The sequence below is a fragment of the Cornus florida genome, unplaced genomic scaffold (genome assembly GCF_030987335.1).
Source record: "Cornus florida cultivar Cherokee Brave unplaced genomic scaffold, ASM3098733v1 CherokeeBrave_3.0.0_Hap2_Chr11, whole genome shotgun sequence".
In the NCBI taxonomy this organism is placed as follows: Eukaryota; Viridiplantae; Streptophyta; class Magnoliopsida; order Cornales; family Cornaceae; genus Cornus; species Cornus florida.
Genome location: NW_026775581.1, coordinates 98,569,199 through 98,592,770, shown reverse-complemented (window position 1 = coordinate 98,592,770; position 23,572 = coordinate 98,569,199). Strand labels below are relative to the sequence as shown.

The window sequence follows — 23,572 nt, the reverse complement described above, 5'->3', positions numbered from 1 at the left end:
GTCTAACAGTAAATCAATTCATGTATTTTTATTATCCCAAGAAGAAAAAAGACAATTTTTGGTACTTCCAGTGTAGATCAAAGAAGACATTCCTCCTTGTTGCAACCCCTGAAAATAATAAAGGTTGGAAGAGTCGTTTCTTTTTTATTTCCGGTGCATACGGGAAATTTCCAACTGTTTGGAATAATTCAGATCCAACAGGTAAGATTTATATGTATATAGTTTCCAAATTATTATTATTATTATTTTTATTTATTTATTTTTTTTTTTTTGCACCCGAGGGAACAGTACCCTCGGGTACAATTCATGAATAGGAAAATTATTATTATTATTTTTTTTTTGCATTTGCACCCGAGGGAATAGTACCCTCGGGTACTGTTCATGAATAGGATTTTTTTTTTTTTTTTTTTTGCACCCGAGGGAACAGTACCCTCGGGTACTGTTCATGAACAGTACTGCGGGTACTGTTCATGAATAGGAAAATATATATATATATATATTTTTAGTGCAACTTATTATTTTTTTTCCCCATAATTTAAGGACAAACCAACCCTCTCCATTCCAGAAGCCGAGCATGTTGGTAATGCCTCTTCTTACCCAGTGAAGACCTTTAGCGATCTCATAACTGACGAGGCTTTAGATTTGTATGTACGGGCTCATAGCTCAAAGGAAACCTCCACCCACTTAGAGAAAGGTAAGAAAAACAAAGATACTTATATGTGAACTTACTGATTTTAGTTAATATCTCATTAAATATTTCCCTTATTACTTTTTATGCAGGCAAGAAGCTCAGTAAAAGGCTCCTAGTCCAAGTCCGGTCAAGTAATCTCCCTTCTACTCCTGCTTCCAAAAAATTACGAAGGGTAGGAGAAGGGAATCATGGTACATCCGCAAGCCCTAGAGTGTTATCAGGTCCTACTCTTGTACCTCTAGGTTTCAGCGGATTTGGTGGGGTTCCTACTAGTTTCGAAAGTTTTGGTTCAGTATCAACCAACCAAGCCTTTTCCCATGGGGAATCGGTTCTCGATGACGCTAATGTCGCGAATGACAGGTTACATAAAATGGTAGTAAAAGACGACACTGCCAGATTGTAGAGCCTGCCAGCATCTGAGCTTTCAAAGAAATTTCTTCATCTAATCAGCCAGGTGAGATTTTACCCTTATTATGTGCATCTCTTTTTTTCTTTTATTTATTTATTTTTAACTGTTCGCCACTATTTATTTATTTATAGGGCACTACATACTCTGTTGTTATCGCCGAAGAATACAAGAAACTTTCCCTAGAGATGGCTTCCCTTAAGGCTAAATATGAAGATGTTACTTCTACACTTAAAATAAAAGAAGATGACTTGACTAATGCAAAATTAAACTTTCAAGATGAGAAAGTGAAACTTACCAAAGAATACTCTGATAAGCTGGAATTCGAGAAGCTAGCTGCCGTGGAGAGTTTTAAAAATTCTGATGAATTCAAGGTGCTCATAGGCAAGGCTTGCTGTGATGGTTTTGACCTTTTCAAAGCTCTTGTCGGCAAAGATCGTCCAGACATAGACTTTTCTAGGTATGACGTTCTAAGTGAGAGCGAAGAGGAAGATTGAATTCCATAGTATTAGTCACACACACACACACACACACACACACACACACACACATATATATATATATATATATATATATATATATATATTAGGTTTTTTGATTTCTCAGTATGTTGTTCCTTTATAACTTTTCAGAATATCTCTGAATCCAGAGAATAGTTGCTCTACTTTTGTCTTTCATGGTATTGTTTCATACTTGTTGTTTCCTTATACAGAACTCATTTTATTTTCCCAGGCTTCACTCAGCCCGTCCTTCTTTCGAAGGAACATATTTTTACGAGCTTCACCCAGCTCGTCCCTTTAGTAAGGGAAAGTCACTTATTTCTTTTAATAAAGAAGTGGACTTAATGTGTCACTAGTCCTTATGTGACTTATAAAATTCAGTAGAAACACGTGCAATAAATACGAATAACCATTTTATTAAAGACCTATCCAAAATAATAATCGATAGTTGAATATTAGCATCCGTTACACACTGGTCTGCTTTATTGAAGCTAAAAACATTCAATCACTTTTAAAAGTGAGATAATAAAATAAAACATAGCCTGGCATGAGTACCTACTGGTAATATTTCCTCAAATGTTCTGCATTCCACGGGTGGGGAAGCTGGCTCCCACCAAGTGACTCTAACCAGTATGCCCCCGGTCTGTTGCTTTTGGTTATTCGATAAGGGCCCTCCCAATTGGTGATTCACACTTTGCTTTAAGCAACGTCTGGTGGAAGTGATAGGGCAGAGGATGATCTTATCAACCGGTATGGCAATTGAACCTTCGGTGGTTATTGCGCAAACCGTTGTGGTTTAACATGTGGAAATTATAACACCTGCTGTTACCAGGGAAATGGAAGTGGTCAACTTAGCATATTTGGCGTTTCTTATCAGTTGTACATTGCGCTGATAATAGAGGTATAGCATGTGGTTATTCAATATGGAAGATAACTGGTGCTATGTCAAAGGAGCTTTCTGAAGGTGTTGGAGCAACAACTATGCTTTGCATCTCTAGACGGAAAATTGGACCGCGATATTCTATTTAATCATGGCAAATATGCTTAGGATATGTATCCTAGGTTGGCATGGGTAATTGAAAGTGTTACTTACCATTTCAGATATTATCTGTGCTATTGTTGGCACAAAGAGGTTCGTGCGACAATGTTTGGGATTTTAGATAGTCGGGTTGTGTCGATCTCTTAATGGTTGGTCCGACATGGAAGCGAGGTTATCTGATAAGACCTTGACTTTATGTAAGGATACATTGGAGAACCATGCTCTCTTTTGGTACTGAGTGCTCACGGTTTGGAGGTGACAGTGGGATTTTGTAGTTAATTAAACTCGTGCATGGGAGTTTTCTATCAGGGAAGGATTGTTTGAGCGGTTTTCCATATCAGAAGCAATGTGTTTTGGAGGAAAGTCAATTTTCTGTATCGCACTGACTCTTCACGGGTTTTGGTTATTGGTTTCGGCAGTAGCCTATTGTTTAGCGTTACCAACTTGTTAAGCGTTGGATGCATAGGACTTTTATGTGTTAGTTCTATGGAATTAGAAGGACGAGGGATGGTTACCCTACAGACGGCGCCAACTGTTGAGGTTGAATTTCGCCGCGGTCTAGTACGACACCGTTTCCTGCACCATAAGGATGGCAAAGTCAAACACCGGTGTGGTGCCGACCGTTGACCCTCCGACGATCAAGTTAGTAAGGATTCTCGATAGAGAATTTTAATCGTAATTCGCTTAGTAGGAGTTTTTTTGTGTGTACCTTATTCCCAAGTCATCTTTGTATTTATAATCACTTCCCTTATTCTTGATAAAGGAATTTCATCGTCCTTAGCCCATGGAGCCTACCTCATGGAAATCCTATCCTTGATAAGATTTGAACTTACCCCATGACAAATCCTATCCTAGATACGATTTGTCATCATTCTTATCTAATAGAATGGTTATCCTTAATAACGAGATATTATCGTCTGAGAGTTGGAGAAATCTGGTGGCCGGTCAATATTTAATTCCCTTTTTCTTTAAGTCAAGATAGGCTAGGGTTATTTTTCCCTATCAGCTGACATAATTTTTTCAATCAATTTATTAGTAAGGTACAGTTTTGCACCAACCCGCAGACATTGGAATAGAATCAAACACATATTGCGATATCTTCGTGGCACAATTGATTTGGGATTGCTTTATTCAAAAACACCAAATTCTCAATTAATTAGATATGCAGATGCTGGTTATATCTTTGACCCATAAAAAGTTTATTCACAAATAGGATATGTGTTTACCTGTGGCGGCACTGCTATATCATGACGATCTATGAAACAGACAATGATTGCAATTTCTTCAAATCATTCTGAGATACTCGCAATTCATGAGGCAAACAGGGAATGCATTTGGTTGAGATCAATGATCCAACATATTCGAATAACATGTGGTCTCTCATCAATAAAAGATAGCTCAACAGTATTATATGAAGATAATGTGGCATGCATTGCACATATGAAATAAAATGGTATATTAAAAGTGACAGGACCAAACACATCTCATCAAAATTCTTTTATGCACATAAACGCCAGAAAAAGGGTGATATTGATATTCAGAAGATACGTTCATGTGAAAATCTAGCAGATCTATTCACTAAAACGCTTCTAGCTACAACATTCAAGAAGCTGGTGCACAACATTTGAATGCGTAAACTAAATGATCTTCAGAGTTGAACTAATGCAACAATGAGGGGAAGAAATTAGTCAAAAAGGTATTGGCATACTGTACTCTTTTTCCTTCGTCCAGGTTTTGTCCCACTGGGTTTTTCTTGCAAGATTTTAATGAGGCAATTTTAACCTATGCAATACCATTTTTAGATATACAGTGACACTGTACTTTTTTTCCTCCGCTAGGGGTTTTATCCTACTGGGTTTTCCTTAGCAAGGTTTTAACGAGACATATTCTTAGTGTAGTAAGAGGGAGTATTATATATACATATGATTTTGTGGGGTCCACTTCTATTTGATATATTGATTAAAGGAATTGAGTGGCAGTGCAGCTTGTTGTAGAAGCTACTTGTTGCTCACGAAAATTATGCCTATAAATAAGCACCTAATGTACATAATTGTAAAGTGAAAAAAAAAAAAGGAATGAAAATATCAGCTTTCTCTCTCTCATCTTTACAACAGTCTCTTTCTCCCTAATCTTTGCATCTCTCTCTCATCTTTTCATAATTTTATATTTGTTTGTATCAATTTTAATATCATATTCATAAGAGGTATGATAAATTTGTTGAACTGTAGTTATCATATTTAAGATATGGTGTGAAGCAAAAAGCGTGGCAGAAAAATTTGCTACAAGGAAATCAACATCTCATAAAAGGAGTATAGTTTTTAGAAATGTATGTGTGTGTATATATATATATATATTAAATGAACACTGATCAATGATTTTTTTTACTTTTAAAATCAAAACTGAATCACTCTGTCATAGACTCATACTTAAACTTCGAATTCGGTCTATTGATTTTATCAATTTTTATGCACTCTTGTCTCTCAGATTATTTTTATGCACTCTGCATGTGTAAATCACAAAAACCTAGTGTCTTGGAACCAAATTCTGATGGCATTTGGATTTTTTTTAAAAAAATTGAATTTAAAATGAAATTTTAATTATGATTTTAGAATAAATTATAAATTACAAACTTTTTGGACAAGTAAATTACAAATCCCATAAGGCCTGTTTGGTTAGCTGAAATTTGATGGTGGAAAGTGACCGGAAAAGAAAGTGAAGTAAAGGAAAAGAAAGTAAAGTTTCTATTAGGGTTCATTTGGTTAAATGGAATCAAATAGAAAAGAAAATAAACCGAAATTTTTTAAATTTTTTTAGAGTTTGGATAGATGGAAAAAGAATTGTAATAGAAAATATAGTTCCCATCCCCAAAACTTTTCTTACACAAAACACGCGGAAATAATATTTTCTCGTGAAAATTACTTCTTTTTATTTGACATTTCTATTTTATCCAACAAGTCAATCATGTAAAATAACTAATTTCTTTCTTTTCTAACTGAGTTTATTTTCTACTGATTTTCAAAGAGACAAGTTCTCTAACAATTTATATTTTAGTGAACTTCTAAAAGGCAAGTTATTTCTAAACATGTTCTCTTGCAATACTCTTTGGATGATTTATTTATATTTTTTGTTCCAAATATATACATTATATATGATATATATATATACACCTCTATGAGTCCATGAGCCCATTTGTTTTTTTTTTTTTAAGTTTCCTTATTTTTGATAGTTAGTTCTACTCCTACTTAAGAAGTATTGAAATATTGTTTTAATTTAAACAATATAAATGAATATAAATAATTATATTATTAAATTTAATAATTCATCATTTTATTAAAACTTTTATAAAAATAGGCATCATCAAACATAAATTTATTTATTTTTTTAGTATTTGAAATCATAAAGGTAATTTTGTTATGCACAATCACTTTTTTTTCATTTTCATGCTATCTAAACTAACAAACTAATATTTTCAAACAATTTTCCTCAACAAATTTTCATGCTAATAAGATGCTTGATAGAAAATAACTTTTATTTTCATTCACTTCACTTTTCTTTTATTTTCCATTTCTTTTTTTTTTTCTTGCTTATTTCTATTTGACCAAACGGAGCCTTATACATTTAGGTAGCATGAATTTTTTTTAAAGAAAATTGTGAGAAAATATTGTTTCATTAGTTTGGACGACAGGAAAGTAAAACGAAAATGATTTTATATACCAAAACTACCATTATTTATTTAATATAAATAATATACATAGCATAAAAATATATATACAATTGGATTATGAATATATATATATATATATATATATATATATATATATATACATATATATATATGTATGTCCAAATACAAATTTTATAATTGAATAGTTAATTTTTTTTTTTTTTTTTTTTTTAAGGTTGCAATATATATTAGGACTCTCCTACTGTATTAGATAAGCTCATTTCTTTTGCGAGTGTGGAGAAAACTCTTAATTTTAAGAATCATAAAGTTGTAACCTAATAACAGAACTCTAATATATGGATGAAGAAAGAGACGAATGAATAAACAATTAGTAAGAGCATAATAGGGAATCAAAATATAATTATACAACTTTCACGGAAAATTAGAATTTTTTCATATTTTTTGAAAAAAACATTTTTAGAAAAGTTTAAAAAATTTCAGTTCTTTTCCTTTTTTGCAACCAAACTACTTTGTACCAATTTTCGTGGAATTTTAGTATACTTATATATTTTGGGACTCCAAATCTTGTGAAATTCAATTCCTATTTACAGTAAATCCTACCAAATCCTTATATTCCAAACACAGACAGGTTAGAAGAAAAAAAAAGAAAGTAAAGTACAGCAACATCTCCTCAGGTTTGCCAAAAAGACACTAAGATGAAAGTGACTTATTTTTGGAACAATGACACCCCTTGAAGATTGAAAAGTGGACAAAGGCACCCCTTGAAGCCAACTGACATGAAAAATTGACCAAATTGCCCTTTGACCATTTAGTTGACCTTTTAAACTTTATAAGTTAATAAATTAGATGAACCTACCCTTTATGAACAAAACGGCCACAATGCTAGGAATATAGACTATATATATATATATATATATATATATATATGTATATGTATATGTACAAACAAATTAATAAATTGGACGTATCCATGTATGAATTAATAACAAAATTTTTGGTAAAAAAAACAAAAACCATTTGTTTTCATTTTGCCACAATTTCTCAAAATAACAAAATTGATAACTCACAATTTCTCAAAATAAAAAAATTGATAATAAAATTGCATATTTCTTTTGCTATAATAAATTTTCAATTTTTTACAAAAAGAAGAAAGTTTGACCAATCTAAAAGGGTGTATATTTGTTAATGTTGTTCAATTTTGCCTTAAAAAAAATGTGAGAGATTATGGATGGATTATCCAACCTCTGAATGATGTCTTTCAAGAGTTAATTGATGCTACTGGGTGTTACTTCGCTGTGTAACCCACACTGGATTCGCTATTTTAGTTATTTAGTTATTTTCCATTCCGTTTTTATGGTAATAACAAAATTGATAACCAAAAAAAAAAAAAAAAAAAAAAAAAAAAAAAAGAACAAAGAAAATCACATATTAGTAAAAAAAACGAGAACAAAATTTTCTTGTAAAGAAAATAAAAAAAAACCCCATATTTAGAAAACCGCATAAACAAAAGCCCATATTGTCTTTATAATATTTTTTTTGTAAAGAAAACCCCATTTTAGTAAAGAAAATAGGACAGAAATTTTTGTTTTAAAAAAAAACCAATATTTTTTTTTTGTAAATTAATAGATAATATAGTAAATAAAATAGGAACAAAAATTTGGTAAAAAAAAAAAATACAGGTTTTATATTTTGCAATTCACTAGTTGTTAATCTGGCGCCAAGTTTTATTTTTTTAATGTGAATTTAATATTAAGGAACAATTTTGTCTTTTTATATGATTGAAGGTCTTGTTTGGATGGAATTTCATTGAGAGGGTGTCATTGTCTAAAAAACAAGTAACTTTTATCATAGTGTTCTTTTGCCAAACTTCACTGAGTATATTTTACCAAAAAAAAAAAAAAAAAAAAAAATTAAAATTAAATTGTGTAAGGCCCCATTTATTTAGGGTTTGGACCGGACTCGAGACAAATTATTCAATATAGCTAAGGAACTGTCCTTGGTTTCACTGTATAATCCCACACACATAACTACACAAGCACCAGAACATCCGATTCATCGTGAGACCATTCGGATTTGGTGTATCGAATCATCGGATAAGAAAGATCAGATGGCTCCTATTGCTGCTGGCGACGTTCTTCCCGACGGTACTCTGGCCTACTTCGACGAGGACGATAAGCTTCAGAGTGTCTCCGTTCACTCTCTCGCCGCCGGTAAAAAGATCATTCTCTTCGGTGTCCCCGGTGCCTTCACGCCAACTTGCAGGTAAATATCATCAACCTTAGCCTTCTACTTTGATTGTGCTCTACTGATTCCTCTGTTTGATTGCCGAGAATACGATGGAAAAGAATTGAAAGTTCACTGACTTCACAGTAAAAGGGGGAAATGGTTTGGTTGGGAGTACAATATGTTCTTTCAGTTCCTATGCTTGTGCGTCACGAATCAAGAGATGGTTGTTTGTGAGAATGGTTTTTCACGATTAGGGCAGCTGAAATGGTTGTTTGTGATAATCTATAGGTTTCTTCTAGCTTCGTTCATTTTTCTCTTTTATTTTTAAAATTAATGTTATATTACCCTGATTCATTGTTTGCAATGCTTTATATATCAATTGCAATTTGGAACCATGTAAGTGATATATGTTATCTTGAGCTTCTGAGATCTGTGTAGCGATTGACCAAATTGTGAATTGTTGTAATTAATTGAAAAAACAAGAACCAAAAGCTGAGACTGAAGGAACAACTTCCTATTAATAAAACCATAAAAGTTGGTTGGGATTGGAATAAACATATTTGACAATTGGTACATGAATACCTAACACTATTTTTGTTATTTAAATATGATGAGAAATCAAAGAAGCAGAATAAGCTAGATCTTACAATCAATTGAGAATGAATATCTGGGGTTAGAAAGAATGAAGTTCTGGAAAGTGAAAAGTTTTACTTATGAAGAGAAAAATAAAAAATAAAAAATAAAAAATAAAAAATTCAGCTGTTCTTGACTTGGTTCAGTGATTGAAGACGGTAAATTTTATAAAGTACAGGAATAAGTCGGTGCTCTTTTAGAGCCAGGAGAATCAAATGATTGAAGTTCTGTGGAGGTATTAATAAAAAATCTTGTGATGTCATAATAATTGGAAAAAAGTTGTCAAAATATCAGGGATTTAGCATTGGTTCTGGTAGCAGAACCAACTTGATTTGGATGGATTCATATTTTTTCTTGGAGTAATGCTGATCTTTGAAGGTACAGAGTCATTGTCAAGAGTGGGTGCGCCGAGCTAATAAGAAAAATAGAGGTCATCTCAAACAATGATTAGTTTTTTCTTATAATTGAAACAAGCCCCTCTAAACAGAAGCTGCTTTGTACATTAATGTCATGCGTATCACCAAATATTTCTAAGGTTGTTGCGTGGTTATGTGTGGTGTAATCTTGCCTCTTGCGAAAAATTAAGATTAGAAAGAAAAAAAAATTGACCAAAAAAAAAAAAAAATTTGCTTAACACTGCTTCATCTTGTTGAAATTGTCTTGTTTGTATTTCTAATTTATGTGGATGCTAGCTTGAAGCATGTACCAGGTTTCATTGAGAAAGCAGAGGAGCTGAAGTCAAAGGGCGTTGATGAAATTTTGTTGATTAGCGGTACTTCTCAACTTTTAATGCTTTTATTTATTTATTTTTATTGGCAGCCTATAATAAACATTGCTATTTTTAAGAGTCCAGAGTATTATTCCTTTAAACCATTTCCATTAAGAATGTCAGCTGTGCGTACAAGATATTGAACCATCAATCTGATTGTTGAAATGAAATCCTCCTTGGGGAGAGCTGCTCCTGTGAAAATAATTCATTTAAATTAAACTATGAAAAGGGAGGATACAAAACTGAAATTTTAGATGCTGATAACTAGGTCAGCAAGTGAAAAATTTTATAGGAGTACACAGTTTCCTTTGAGGAATTTTGCTAGTCAAGGACTTAGTCATACAGAACAAAAGCAAAAGCACGAGCGAGAAAACTGCAAAACTTAAATTTTTTTCAGAGGGCGAGTTTACAATTACTTATATATATATATATATATATATATATATATATATTTATTTATTTATATATATTTTTTTTATGGGTAGGAAGAATTAGGGATAATTACCCTGAACTCCGTAGTGGTTTGGGCTTTTCACCCATAAATTCAACCTTGGTCAAAACTGTGGTCAACATCCCGTGTTTTGGCAAAAATCGCTAAAACCCTCCTAGAGTTAAGTCACTGTTAGATGTGTTAAGAATTTTGAATTGAAGTGCCAATATTGCCCCTATGTACATTAAATTACAAACTTAACCTTACAGTTATTTTTAATGTCTGATATACCATTATTATATTATGAAAATTTTCTCAAGCCATAACACTGCCTATACCCATTATGCCGCCACCCTCTCTATTTCTCTCTCTCTTACACAGTCTTTATCTCTCTTAAAAGGACCCAACCAACCTAAAATCAATAGTGTGCATCAGAATATACACACACATATATCATACAAGTTTTTGATATAATACTAAAAAATTCCTTCATGGCATGCCATGTTTGAAACAATAAGATGGCCCTCTTGTTTGACCTGACATGGTAAAACCAGTGTTGATTAAGTTGGCTTCTGAAGTTAAGAACACGATCTCTTGAGAGCACAGAAGCCTTAAGCACTAGTGCAAAAAGATGGTAAACAACTACCTAACGTCAAAAGTATATAGTGATGTCCTGACACAATATACAAATACATATAGATGCACACACACACACACACACACACACACATATATATATATATTATATTCACAAGTTAGTTTGTAAAAAATTTACCTAGGTAAAAGGCCAATAAAAGTATAGTTCCAAATTTATAGTTTAGCAATTATAACCGCCTGAATTTTAAATTATCGTTTGTTAATTTTATTTACTTGGCTCTCAAGTAGCTACATATAAATTTTGTTCATAAATGCTTAATATACAATTGATTAGCCAAATTAAAAGGCTTGCTCCAAGGCACTGAGTTATTGGTTAGGGTAATCAAGTATCATTGCTGAAGCCTGACATGGTAGCATAAATAAACTTGGCCCTTGTTGAGGCATCCAAATCGTAGAGAGATATTGGAAAAGAAAAAAGACGAAGCTATATATGGACTATTTAGAGTTAAACGAAAATATAGATGAGCTAAGAATGTATAACCTAGATTCTAGTTGGGACAGACATCCTTATATTCTGAAAGTAGCTCCTCAAATGTAAGAGTGTAGCTACTAGAAATAGTAATATTTAAGTGTATGTACCTAAAATGCATACTTACTATTTACATCTATTTTACTGAACTTCATTACCAGAACTTGTATGTATCTAATTTGATACATTGAAGTGATAAGGAGAGATGAAGAGAGGGAAGAGAGAAAAATTGAGGGGGAGATCTTTTAGTGAAAGAACAAGAAGGGTATTAGAGAGAAAATAAGAAAGTAAAGTGTGTACATTTTTTGTCATTCAAAATAGGGATCTACATTTTTTTAATCGCGTTAGCAAAACACCAGCTATTTGGATGTTTAGTGTGAGGGTAAAGTGGGTTTTTTTTAAAGAAAATGTTTAATCTATGGATGAATATGCTAAACCTCAGAGGAGGTCAGAGTAATTCACCATAAATATTATTTAAGATTATGTAATATCATTTTTTTGATAAGTATGATTATGTAATATTATCAGTTAAGAATTCAATTGTAAATTATGTGTGGGGATGATATTTCACTTTTCTTTGGAAGACATTTGGATGTTAGGAGCTCCTCGAAACACTACCTAAACATGTCCATCGTGAATCCATTATCAATTTGCACATCTGCAATTTCAGAGCAGAGTGGTGGACATTTTAAGCGTGTATATGACATAGGTCAAGGATGCTCAAGTTACTTCTTCCATCTAAATTTTACAACTAAAATTGTAGACAATAAAAACTAGGCCAACAAGGATATCTGCTTGTTGAGGATACTTGGTTTACTTCTTTGATCTCAATTCTACAACTAATTAACTAGGAAAAAAAAAAATTCTACAACTAATTATGGTGCGTTGCTCTATTGCAGTCAACGATCCGTTTGTGATGAAGGCATGGGCAAAGTCATTCCCTGAAAACAAGCATGTTAAGTTTCTGGCCGATGGTTCAGCGATCTATACCCATGCTCTTGGCCTTGAGCTTGACCTTGTAGAAAAAGGGCTTGGAACTCGCTCCCGCAGGTTTGCTCTATTGGTTGATGATTTGAAGGTGAAGACTGCAAATGTTGAATCAGGTGGAGAGTTCACTGTTTCCAGTGCTGATGATATTCTCAAGGCTCTCTGAGTGTCTTGTAGTACTCGCTCTCTTTTGAAATCTGGGAAACTGTTTGGCTATCTATGGCTGCGTTACTAGTTACAGGAAATAAATGCCTGGGAACTTGCATGGTTATCAGCTTATTACTTCTTATATATTCGTGTGATATGAAGTTTATGGTACATTTTTGCTTTTATGGATTGAAATTGAAAGCCAAATATTATAGATTTGAGTTATTAGGAAGAAATCATCTGGATTCTAGTCCAATGTTTCTATAAATCAAGTTCAACTGAAAAATGAGTGCAGAACAAATCAGAGCTTGGTAGACAGTATGTTGGAGATTAGTTGAAGTCATCCATTTGTGTACCCAAAGCACATAGACGATTACATAATTATCTTGTTGCTAAGCCACTATTTGTAGATGCTTTGACCTGCGGAGTATAGGAGTATATGGCACCAGCCCCAATCATGTCGATTAGGGTAGCCATAGCTCCTACCTGCCGGAAATCATCATCAATTTGATTTGAGATGATAGGGTTTTTGAAGAAATTACTGAGAGGTGTTTGGGAACCACAAATTTACAGCGGACCAAACCTTTCTCAACGTGCTCGATCTTTACGCCCTCAATAGTCCGAGCCTCAATCTCGTGGCCTATACCCCCTTCACAGATTCTCCATCCATTTTACCACTTTCTTGTTTCTGCCAATGATCATCTACCATTCTCATTCTCTCTCTCTCTCTCTCCCCCCCTGCATCTCATACGCCAAACGTCGATTTGAAAGGCTATTCTTATAGAGTTGCAATGTAACTAATGTCAAATTGGGTGGGTAACACTAGTAAAAAAGATAAAGAAAACTATACAGTGGGCAGCACATTTTTTTACTTTGATATATAAATTTTTTTTCTTCGTTCTTTCTTTTAAATTTAAAATTTAGCTGCTTAGAAAAGATATTTACATTACATTGTTGTACCCTTCTTTTAGAAAGAAAGCATACTCAATCCACAATTTTATTTTAAAAAATAATATATATATATATATGTACCAACACTTTACAGGGTAATTCATAATTGCAACATTTTCTTTTCAATCAGATTGCAAAAGTATAGAATTGCAAATATTGGATTATTTTAGTGATAAAATTTAAAAATAATAATTAGTTAGTGGTAAATTATATAAAATGGAACCGAACCAAATAGTAAAATGTCTTCAAGAGAAAAAGGGGCTTAGAACTCTAACCCAATCTTTTCTAAAAATCAAGTTTAACTGAAAAATGAGCACATTCAATGCAGAATCAAATCAGAGCTTGCTAGGATTGATGTTGGTAGGCGGAGTATGTGGTTGATTAGTTGAAGCCATCCATTGTTTACCCAAAGAAATCATCTCTCCACCCCCTTTCTTGCTGATAACCACCACTACTCCCAAAATCTTCCCCGTCTGTCCTACAACCTTTGCCTCTATCTCTACTTCTTCCTGAAATACCACAACAATATGTCAATATAAACCTGTTGCCAGACACACCCAGGATTTTTGTAATAATAAGATAAAAACTTAATTAATGATTGATAATATTTTCGTTTATTACATTTACAATTTACCCTTGAAAATTTTTTACTAAGCAAAATTTTCATACAAATTGAAGAGAAAAATTATGTAAATTTAAGCAAGACAAATATACAAAACAAAACAAAACAAGTCCGCGATTGTATTTTAGTGTATCCCTTATTCCCTCTTAATACTGTTCAATAATTTAAGTTTTTAGATTAGAGGCAAGCGTTATAATTAAAAGTCAGATCCAATTCGTGATCCATATAATGCACTGAACCTCCGCCCGCCTGAATAGACAGGGTCGGTAAGGTAGTTATGAATTCGGGTGGGGAACACTACGCCAATATTCTAGCACCCAAGGGCCAAAGATCATTTCGTTTGTTGACAATGATTGGCTCCATGCTTGGGGGTTTTGAAGAAAAGGAAAAGAATATGATTAACTATTCCTTTCCTTTCATTTATTTCCCTGGGTTCCTTCTAAATACAGGGTGGGAGTAAAAAATTTGCAATAACTGAATATATGAAAATAAACACACACATATATACACACACACATAATACACACAGACAGAAGAGAAGGATAAAAAAGTGAACTTGAATCTTAGCCGTGGAAAAGTAAGATATGTCGATAACAACGGATCCTTTGAGGTGGGGAGTACAGGTGAATATAGCAGCAGACCCAATGACATCGATTAGGGTGGCCATAGCTCCGACTTGCCAATTTCCATCCTTGTCCTGTGTGTTACAGGAAAATACCCAAATTAATTTTTAATTAAGAAATGAAATTATATGAATTTCATAATGATAGGGGGTTATTGAAGAAATTACTGAGAGGTGTTTGGGAACCACGAATTTACAGCGGATTAGACCCTTCTCGACGTGCTCGATCTGAATGCCCTCAAGAGTTCGAGCCTCAATCTCGTGGCCACGCCCCAGAAATAATACAACTTGCTGCCATAAATCATCTTCCACCATTCTCTCTCTCTCATAAATTAGTAATCTGCAAATCAACACTACTCTTGTACTGTTCACTAGATTTGTACTGTTGTAATGTGGTGTGCGGTGTGTGTAGGCAGCACTAGTAAAAAAGAATATAAAAGAAAATCATATATTCGTCGGGGTACTTTACTCACGTGCAATCCAGATCATTGGAAGGAGATTAAAACAAAAAAAAAAAAAAGGAGATATGGATTAAATCAAATAATAATAATAAAAAAAAAAAGTAAAAAAAGAAACCAAGGTTTTTAATCCTTTAAAAATTTGATGAAAATGAAAAGATTTTTTGGAAAATTTTGTTATTACTGTCTACCCACGAAACAATGGATGGAGGGCGGCACTATTATTATTATTTTTATTTTTTGATATATAAATTTCTCAAAAGTTATAAAGTTGTATTTGCAAAATTTTGAGTAAATTTCATTGATACCCCTTCATGTTTCAGTCAATGTCATTTATGAGGTTTCGTCCAATATTACTTAAATGCATGTCAACGACTTTTTTTAATAATGACACCCATGTGGTTCACATGTCATATTTGCTCCTGATTTTTTTTTTTCATTTTAGTACTTAGTCGCCAATACTCCCTCACTATCTTTCCGATCTCTCCCATTCCTTCTTTCTTACTATGTTATATTATTAACTTTTTTTTTTGTAAATTGCACCCCTTGTCATTCTTCTACCTGGTGAAGGAGTTATCGATGGCCGATGGAGGGAAACGTAACTGGTGGAGGAGGAGACGGCAGATAGGGCAAGTTAATTCGCGGAATTGGGGGGGGGGGGGGGGGGGGGGGAAATGTTGTGGTGTTAGATTTGTGATTGAAATGAGTAAGAGAAGGAAAGTGGGTGTGAGAGGAGAGGAGAGAATTGGTGGGCATGTTGAGATAAAAATAACCATTGCTGTTTTTATTTTCATTTTCATTTTTTTTTTTCGTTCTATTGTGATGGTGGCGGTGTTTGGGTTGAACATGACTGTTGTTTATTTATTTATTTACTCTAGTGGTTGTTGTTGTGGTATTGTTTAGGTGTGGTTGTGGTGGTGTCTAGGTTATGAACGTGTTTTAAAATTTTTATTTTTTATTTTTTCTATTGTGGTGGTTATGACGGTTCTGGTAGCGTCTGGGTGTGTTTGTGGCGTTGTTTTGGTGTGGTGGTGATTTTGGTGGCGTTCGAGACGTATAAGTATGGGTTGTCCATGGATGTTTTTATTTTATTTTTCTATTATGGTATTTGGGTGTGGTGGTGGTGTACAGTTTTCTGGATATTTAAAAAAAAAAAAAATTTCGTTTTTCTTTTTTATTTTAATATTGTGATGGTGGTTTAAGTATTGTTATATATAAATTATAAGAGATAAAAATGTTAGTTTGATCCATTAAATTTAGTTAGGAGGTTAAATTTGTAATTTTATAATTTAAATGGAGTTGTTGACAAGTCCAATGGTTGAAAGGTAATTTTATATGGTTTAAGAGGCTGGAGGTAGGGCTGCAACTTGGCGGGTTGGGCGGGTTTATGGTATAACTTGAGCGCAACCCACCATATGAAATGTTAAGCCCAAGTTCAACCCTAACTTTATCCTTAATCTTAACTACTCAACCCGAGCCTAACTCATCCTTTTACTTTTAAATTCGGCCTTGCAATTCGGGGTTAGATCCCGAGTTAAATTTCGTGTTAATTTGGGTTACTCATACGACTAATCTTTGCACTAAAAATTTAATATGATCTTGAATTAGTTTTAGATTAAATTACTCTTAAACAATAAAAAGTTTAAAGACTTTTTGTAAGTTATTCTTAAACAAGAAGTTTTTCTAAATATTAATATACAATAAGTTAAGATTTAACAAAAATAAGTTGAAAAGAAAAAAAGAAATCAAAGTTTAAATATTATATATAATGTATTTAAAAGTAAAAAAAAAATATAAAAATAATATTAGAATTCAGGTTCGGGTTGACTTGGCTTTCTAGCACTTTAACCTAAGCTCAACCCTAATTAAATTTGAGTTGAAATTTTTTAACCCAAGTCTAACCCTAATTGTAAAAATGATTGTCCAAGCCTGTAAAAAATTGGGCTGGACTCGGGTTGAGTTTGGGTTACCCAATCTAAGTTGCACCCCTAGCTAGAGGGGGGTGTCAATGCACATTTTTGAAACCTCAAGAGGTGTCAATGTAAAAAAAATCATTGATTGTTCGTTAAGTGACGTTGATCAACATTTTAGGAGGTGTCAGTGGAATTTACCCCAAATATTTTAAATTTTTTTCTAATTTTAGTGACGGGGAAATAATATTAACATTACATTTTCGTACTCTTCATTTTACTTGTCTTGATATTTTTTTTCTAAATGACATAATTGCCTTTAGAGAACACACACTCTACATTTTTCTCTAAAAGAAATATATTAACACTCTACAGGGCACTTGTGACATTTTCTTTTCAAGTACATTGCAAAAGTATAGAATTGTGAATAATAAATTATTTTAGTGATCATATTTAAAAATAACCATCAATTTGTAGTAAATAATGAAAACCACTTATATATAAATATAAGGACAATACTTAAATCCTTACTAATGGTGATCTATACCATTCTGACAGGTAATGTGAACAAATAACACATGAGCACGTTCTCTTTTAATTATAAAATTAGATTTGGTAATTAACCACCATATCTGATTTGATAAGTGAATATATATCCCATCATTTTTTATTTACTAATTAAAAATGAAGTGCTCGTATGTTATTGATTCAAATCAGTAGTCAGAATGGTTCTAAGTATATCTCTAAATATAATAACCGAACCAGACGAAACCGTAAATTATTTGAAAAAAAGGAGCTTTGAAGTCACTCCAAGTTTCAGTGGTTGTGTTACTAGTTAAACGAAATAAATGTTTGGGAACTTCCATGGCTATGAAGTCTCATATTACATTCGTTTCGATACGAAGTTTTTGGTAAAATGGAACTTTAAGAAAATGGATGCATATGGATAACTACTGCATTTTTGCTTTTAGGGGTTGAAATTGAAAGCCAAATCTTATAGATTAGTGTTATTAGGGAAAAAATCAATTGCATTGCAGCCAAATCTTTGTATAAATAAAGTTTAACTGAAAAATGGGCACATTGAGTACAAAAAAAAAAAAAAAAAAATCAGAGCTTGCTAGGATTGATCTTGCTAGTCGTCGGAGGATGTTGGACATTAGATGAAGTCATCCATAGTTTACCCAAAGCAACCATTTCTGTACTCCCTTTCTTGTTGATAACCACCACCGCAGCCAATAGCCTTCCCTTGTGTCTTACTACCTTTGCCTCTATCTCTACTTCTTCCTGTAAAAAACACAACAATATGTCTCACATAAACTTGTTGGTAACCCACATTCACATTAGAAAAAAAAAATTTAGCTCTCTCTCTCTCTCTCTCTTCTCTGTTCATCAGAGTCACTGTTCCTCACTGTGTTAGGGTTCTCTGTTTATTAGAGTTTAGGACTGATCCTAGTTTGTGGTGCTGTCTATGGGATGGAGTCTGTCTATTATCCTCTCCGTCAGTCCGTTGCTTTGTCCGGCCGGAAAGGCTCAAGGGAGTTATGGGGCTTCAAATTAGGGATTCCGGACAGTGGATGAATTGGGACCAAATCTTTGCTGCTCTTCCCTTTTGATCCGGGTATTGCGTCTCTTTCTTTTGTTTTAATGTCCATTGTAATTTGTTTCCTGATTTTTGTTATTTTTAGGGTCGTTTGCTGGCCTTTCTTTTCCTCTTTCCATGGGTGGGAAGGCCTATTTTGGGTGACTAGACTTTTCGATTGTCGCCATACTCGGCGATGTTTTTTTGGGGAGATCGTTGATTCTGTGGTTGAAGGATTGCAGAGGCTATCTTCGCTTTTCCAGTCTTGATATCGTCGACATTTCCCCTCTAATTATAAAAGTCTTTTTGGGCAAATCTGGATGACGAATTTCATCAAGCTTGCGAGGGCAATGTTTATGCTTCATCAGATCTGGAGTATACTGGCCTCTGATATGTATTTTCATGACCATAATGCTTTTGCTATTGGTAGCAATTGGAATCACTCATTCAAGGTATCACATGATCATCAATGGCTTTCTTATGGCCATGACTTAAATCGGCAAGTCCCTTTGTTGGACATTTACTACCTGTTAATGTTTCCGTTGTCGGAGATGGAGTATCGACTTCACGGTGACCTTCAGTTGTGGCGTATCTCGGTGATGGTAGAGTCTTATGATGTCATAATGACGTTGGGTATGGAGCAAGCTGGGTGTGCAGAGGTGAGGTCAGGGGAAGTTTCTGGTTCTTGTGATAGGGCCCCATCTCACATGGGTTTGCCTAGCTGGGCTTTAGGTCATAACCCTATTAATGATCCTGTTTGTCAATTGGGCTATATGAATATATCGGGCCACTTTGTTATTGCTCATATTTGCCTGAGCCTAAGCCCAATGGCTGGTCTTACGCATCATTTTAATGTGGACCCGTTTAGAATCTTCATCCTTAGGGTGCACCGATATAGGTTTTTTGTTATGTGGAGCATTTGTTCAGGATGCTTGTTTTTTTTGGATCAAAATGTGGTCTGGTCCACCGCCTTGCCTTAGCAAGGATTGACTCTTGTATTGTTTTTATGTTTTTATAAAATGTTCTATGTTTGCCGGGGAAAAAAAAAAAAACTTGTTGCTAACTCGATACTCAAACCTCTCGATATCTTTAATGTCAAGGTGTCCTTTTTCAAGCAATGGAAATCATTTGTTTGAGAATGATTGGCACATTTGGGAGTTTCAGAGAGAACTCCCAAATTTGACAACATGTCTACATAATTTTTTGGGTTAAATGCTCTTAGAGTACCCAAGGTTTGGGTTTATTACTCTTAGATTAAATCTCTGTCAAAATTGTCATCACAACCTCACTAGGTTTGGTTTAATTTGCTCTAACACTTATTATTATTATTTTAAATTGATAAAATAAAATGCCTAAATTACCCTTCATTGTTAAAAGTATATTTTATTCCTAATTTGTTAGACCTTTATGCCCCCCACATGTTACTACACCTCGTCACGTGTCAACAATGTATTGGCTACTGACCTTAATTTTTTTTTTTTTTTTACCTTAAATTCTTACTAATTATACTTTAAAAAAAATATTATTTTAAAGGCATTATATATATATATATATAGAGAGAGAGAGAGAGGGGCGGTGGAAGTTTTGGGTGGGTTTGGTGGTGGTGGTTGTCATGGTGGCCGTGAAGAGATAGTGTTGGTTTTGGTGAAGGGTAATATTGTCATTTCATATTTTATACTACATGTGAACAATGACATAAGAAAATAAAGTTAAGGGTAATTTTGACATTTAGGGTGTCAGAGCAAATAAATCAAACTTGATGAGGGGTAGGATAGCAATTTTGGCCGAGATTTAATTTGAGAGCAATAAACTCAAACATCAGGGTTGTTAGAACATTTAATCCTAATTTTTTTTACAAAGTTTAAAGTAAATTTTGTAAAAAAAATTTAAGTATAGACATATACTTAACAACCATAGTAACAAAAAAAATTTTAAAATTTAAAATTATCATAAAAAATAATAAAATAAAATAAAAACTATAGCCCGATAAAAATTAAACAGGATTAAAACTATTTCCTCATACTGTCTCTAAATTTGAATCCTTTAGGCCCTGTTTGGGGCATGTTCCATCTTGTTCTATGCCCTTCCCTACAGTACAAATGGGCACTATTGAGCAAACTTGGTTGTTTGGTATGGGATATATTGTGTCCAACAGTTGTAGAACAAATTCAGTTTTTGGGCCAACTTCCGGAACAAAAAAATCATGTTCCAAAGTGTTCCCAAATTGTGCAAGGCCCCCTTTTCACTGTAGAATGGAGAGCAATAGCCCAACCGATTGGAACACTGAGAACACAATATACTTATTCGGTCCATCTTGTTCTAGGGTTCTCTCTACAACTGAGGCGATTCACAGTGTACCCTTGGGAGGTACTGAAGCTTTCCGAGATCTTGGGTTGAAATCGACACCATTGATGTAAATACGAACCTTGTGCATGTGGGAGGGGTCGCATGAATCTTTATACGGCTGGAACATTTAAGAATTATGGACGATCATTCTATAGATGTCCAGCTTGGGAGGTATACAGTTTTATTTTAAGCATTAATAAGAATATTTTAAATACATCTTAGTGTTACAGGTGCATTCTGATAATGTACAACTCTTTTTTCTAATTTAGTCACATGATCGTGCATTTATATGGTTGGATGACATGCACCATGGCTCTCAAGTGGGCGGTCGTGTGCAGGAAGAATTGGAGGATGTAGTTGCTGTTATGCAAGCTCAACAAAAGCAGCAAAACTACATTATCTATGGATGTTGTTGTTGTCTTACTATAACTATATTCTTATTGTTTTTGCTCATGTTGTTGTTTATTATTGTCGCTGTTGAGAAATGATGTTGTATTGAAAGTTTAATTTTATTTCATGAACTTTTATTGTGACTGTTGGCGAATGTTGTAATATTATTTATACTCATGTATGTAATATATTAAAATTTATGAAACTATGATCTTTTGAAACTTTATTTCAGTTCTATATTTGGATTTTTTAATTTATTTATATGGTTATTATAATAAATTAATATAAATGGAGGAACAATATGTCCGGCGTAATACAATCATTTTCTGTAACTTTATATTAGAAAAAATGTATTGAAGAAAATATTAATTAAAAACATTTTTAATCCAACATATTTAATTATTTTATTTATCAAATTAATTTTGGTTACACTTTGGAACACCAAACATGTTTTGTTCTTATATTTCTTAGAACAAGATACATTACCAAACATGTTCTACCATATTTTTGTTCCATGATTCGATAAAGCAAACTTGGAATACCAAACATGTTTTGTTCTCATTCTAGAACATCACACTACAAAATACTTATTCTGTTCTAGGTTAGAGCAGTACATTACATCACACTACACTTCCCAAACGGGACCTTAGGCCCTGTTTGGGGCATGTTCCATCTTGATCATACTTTAGAGAATCTCCAATAATGTGTTAAAGGATTTTTTATTTTTTTATGTGTAAAATATATCTAATGGTTAAATATTTTTATTTTCAACATAATGTTAAGATATATTGCTATGTAAAATTATTGGTTGATTATAATTAATACTCTATATATTTTTACACAAAAATTATAAAACAATGAGAGGAGCTAAATATAATTAGTCCAACACATCATATTTACACATTTATCTATTCCTTTCATTTATTTTCTTCCAAATATCGGGAGGGAGGTAAAATTTTTGCAATAACTGTGAGACAGAAGGGCAAAAAAGTGAACCTGAATCTTAGCAGTGGAAAAGTATGATATGTCGAGAAGAACGGAAGCTTTGACTTGGGGAGCAGAAGAGAAAATAGCAGCAGCCCCAATTGCGTCGATTAGGGTTGCCATAGCTCCGACATGCCAATTTCCATCCTTGTCCTGTATGTGTGTGTTACATGAAGAAATGGAAAATCATCATGAAATTGATTTGGGTCTTGATTAATCTTAATCAAAGAATTGAAATTATATGATAGGGGGTTATTGAAGAAATTACTGAGAGGTGTTTGGGAACCACGGATTTACAGCGGATTAAACCCTTCTCAACGTGATCCATCTGTACGCCGTCAAAAATCCGAGCCTCCAGTTCGTGCCCAAGCCCCTTTTTCAGCATTTCCATCCATTTTACCACTTTCTGCGATACATCATCATCATCATCTTCCATCGTCTCTCTCTCACTTGCCTTTTCTGATAAGAGTTGTGTATTGTGGTGGGTGGCACTAGTAAAAAAGAAAATAATTGTCTGGGGGTAGTATGGGCCTTACACATGTGCTGTTGATGCTGATGTGCAATCAAAATAATTGGTGTAATATGAAGTTTTTGGTGAATGGAACTTTGAGGAAATCGAAACATATGGATAGCTACTACTACATTTTAAATTTTTTTCCTTTTGTATGTCGGAGATTATATTAGTTGGAGTCATCCATAGTTTTCGTGAAGTAGACATATATATATATATATATATATATATATATTGATATAAAATTGTTGGTAGTCCAATGCCAAGCACCCAATTTCCATCATTCTCCTGTGTTTTACATGAAATTGATTTGGGTACACCCAAATTAATGCTAAATTGTTAATCAAGAAATGAAATTATATAATGGGATGACAAAATGAAATTAAATAATGGGATGATAGGGGGGTTATTGAATAAATTACTGAGAGGTGTTTGGGAACCACGAATTTACAGCGGACTAAACCTTTCTCCACGTGCTCCATCTGTATGCCCTCAAGAGTTCGAGCCTCCAGTTCGTGGCCTAAGCCCTTTCACAGCTTTTTCATCCATTTTATGCGAAT

General features: G+C 33.5%; 2 protein-coding genes across 4 annotated transcripts; one reads left to right on the top strand and one right to left on the bottom strand.

The window, feature by feature from the left end:
• The first annotated feature begins 8,297 nt into the window (after positions 1 to 8,297).
• LOC132286714 (peroxiredoxin-2) lies at positions 8,298 to 12,875 on the top strand. Its single transcript, XM_059789079.1, has 3 exons — positions 8,298 to 8,583; positions 9,873 to 9,952; positions 12,405 to 12,875. Exons 1-3 carry the CDS (start codon positions 8,429 to 8,431, stop codon positions 12,656 to 12,658), a joined length of 489 nt encoding a protein of 162 aa, XP_059645062.1. The 5' UTR covers positions 8,298 to 8,428; the 3' UTR covers positions 12,659 to 12,875.
• Positions 12,876 to 13,834: 959 nt separating this feature from the next.
• On the bottom strand, positions 13,835 to 23,146 carry LOC132286715 (uncharacterized). 3 transcript variants are annotated; one of them, XM_059789081.1, is made up of 3 exons: positions 22,770 to 23,146; positions 14,769 to 14,909; positions 13,835 to 14,099 (listed from the first exon to the last, which is right to left on the bottom strand). In XM_059789081.1, exons 1-3 carry the CDS (start codon positions 22,935 to 22,937, stop codon positions 13,926 to 13,928), a joined length of 483 nt encoding a protein of 160 aa, XP_059645064.1. In that variant the 5' UTR covers positions 22,938 to 23,146; the 3' UTR covers positions 13,835 to 13,925. The 3 variants fall into 3 exon arrangements, with proteins under 3 accessions (XP_059645064.1, XP_059645066.1, XP_059645063.1); XM_059789083.1 differs by lacking the exon at positions 22,770 to 23,146 and adding an exon at positions 15,003 to 15,503; XM_059789080.1 differs by lacking the exons at positions 13,835 to 14,099; positions 14,769 to 14,909 and adding exons at positions 18,210 to 18,486; positions 22,514 to 22,654 and having other exon boundaries at positions 22,770 to 23,117.
• Positions 23,147 to 23,572: the final 426 nt, after the last annotated feature.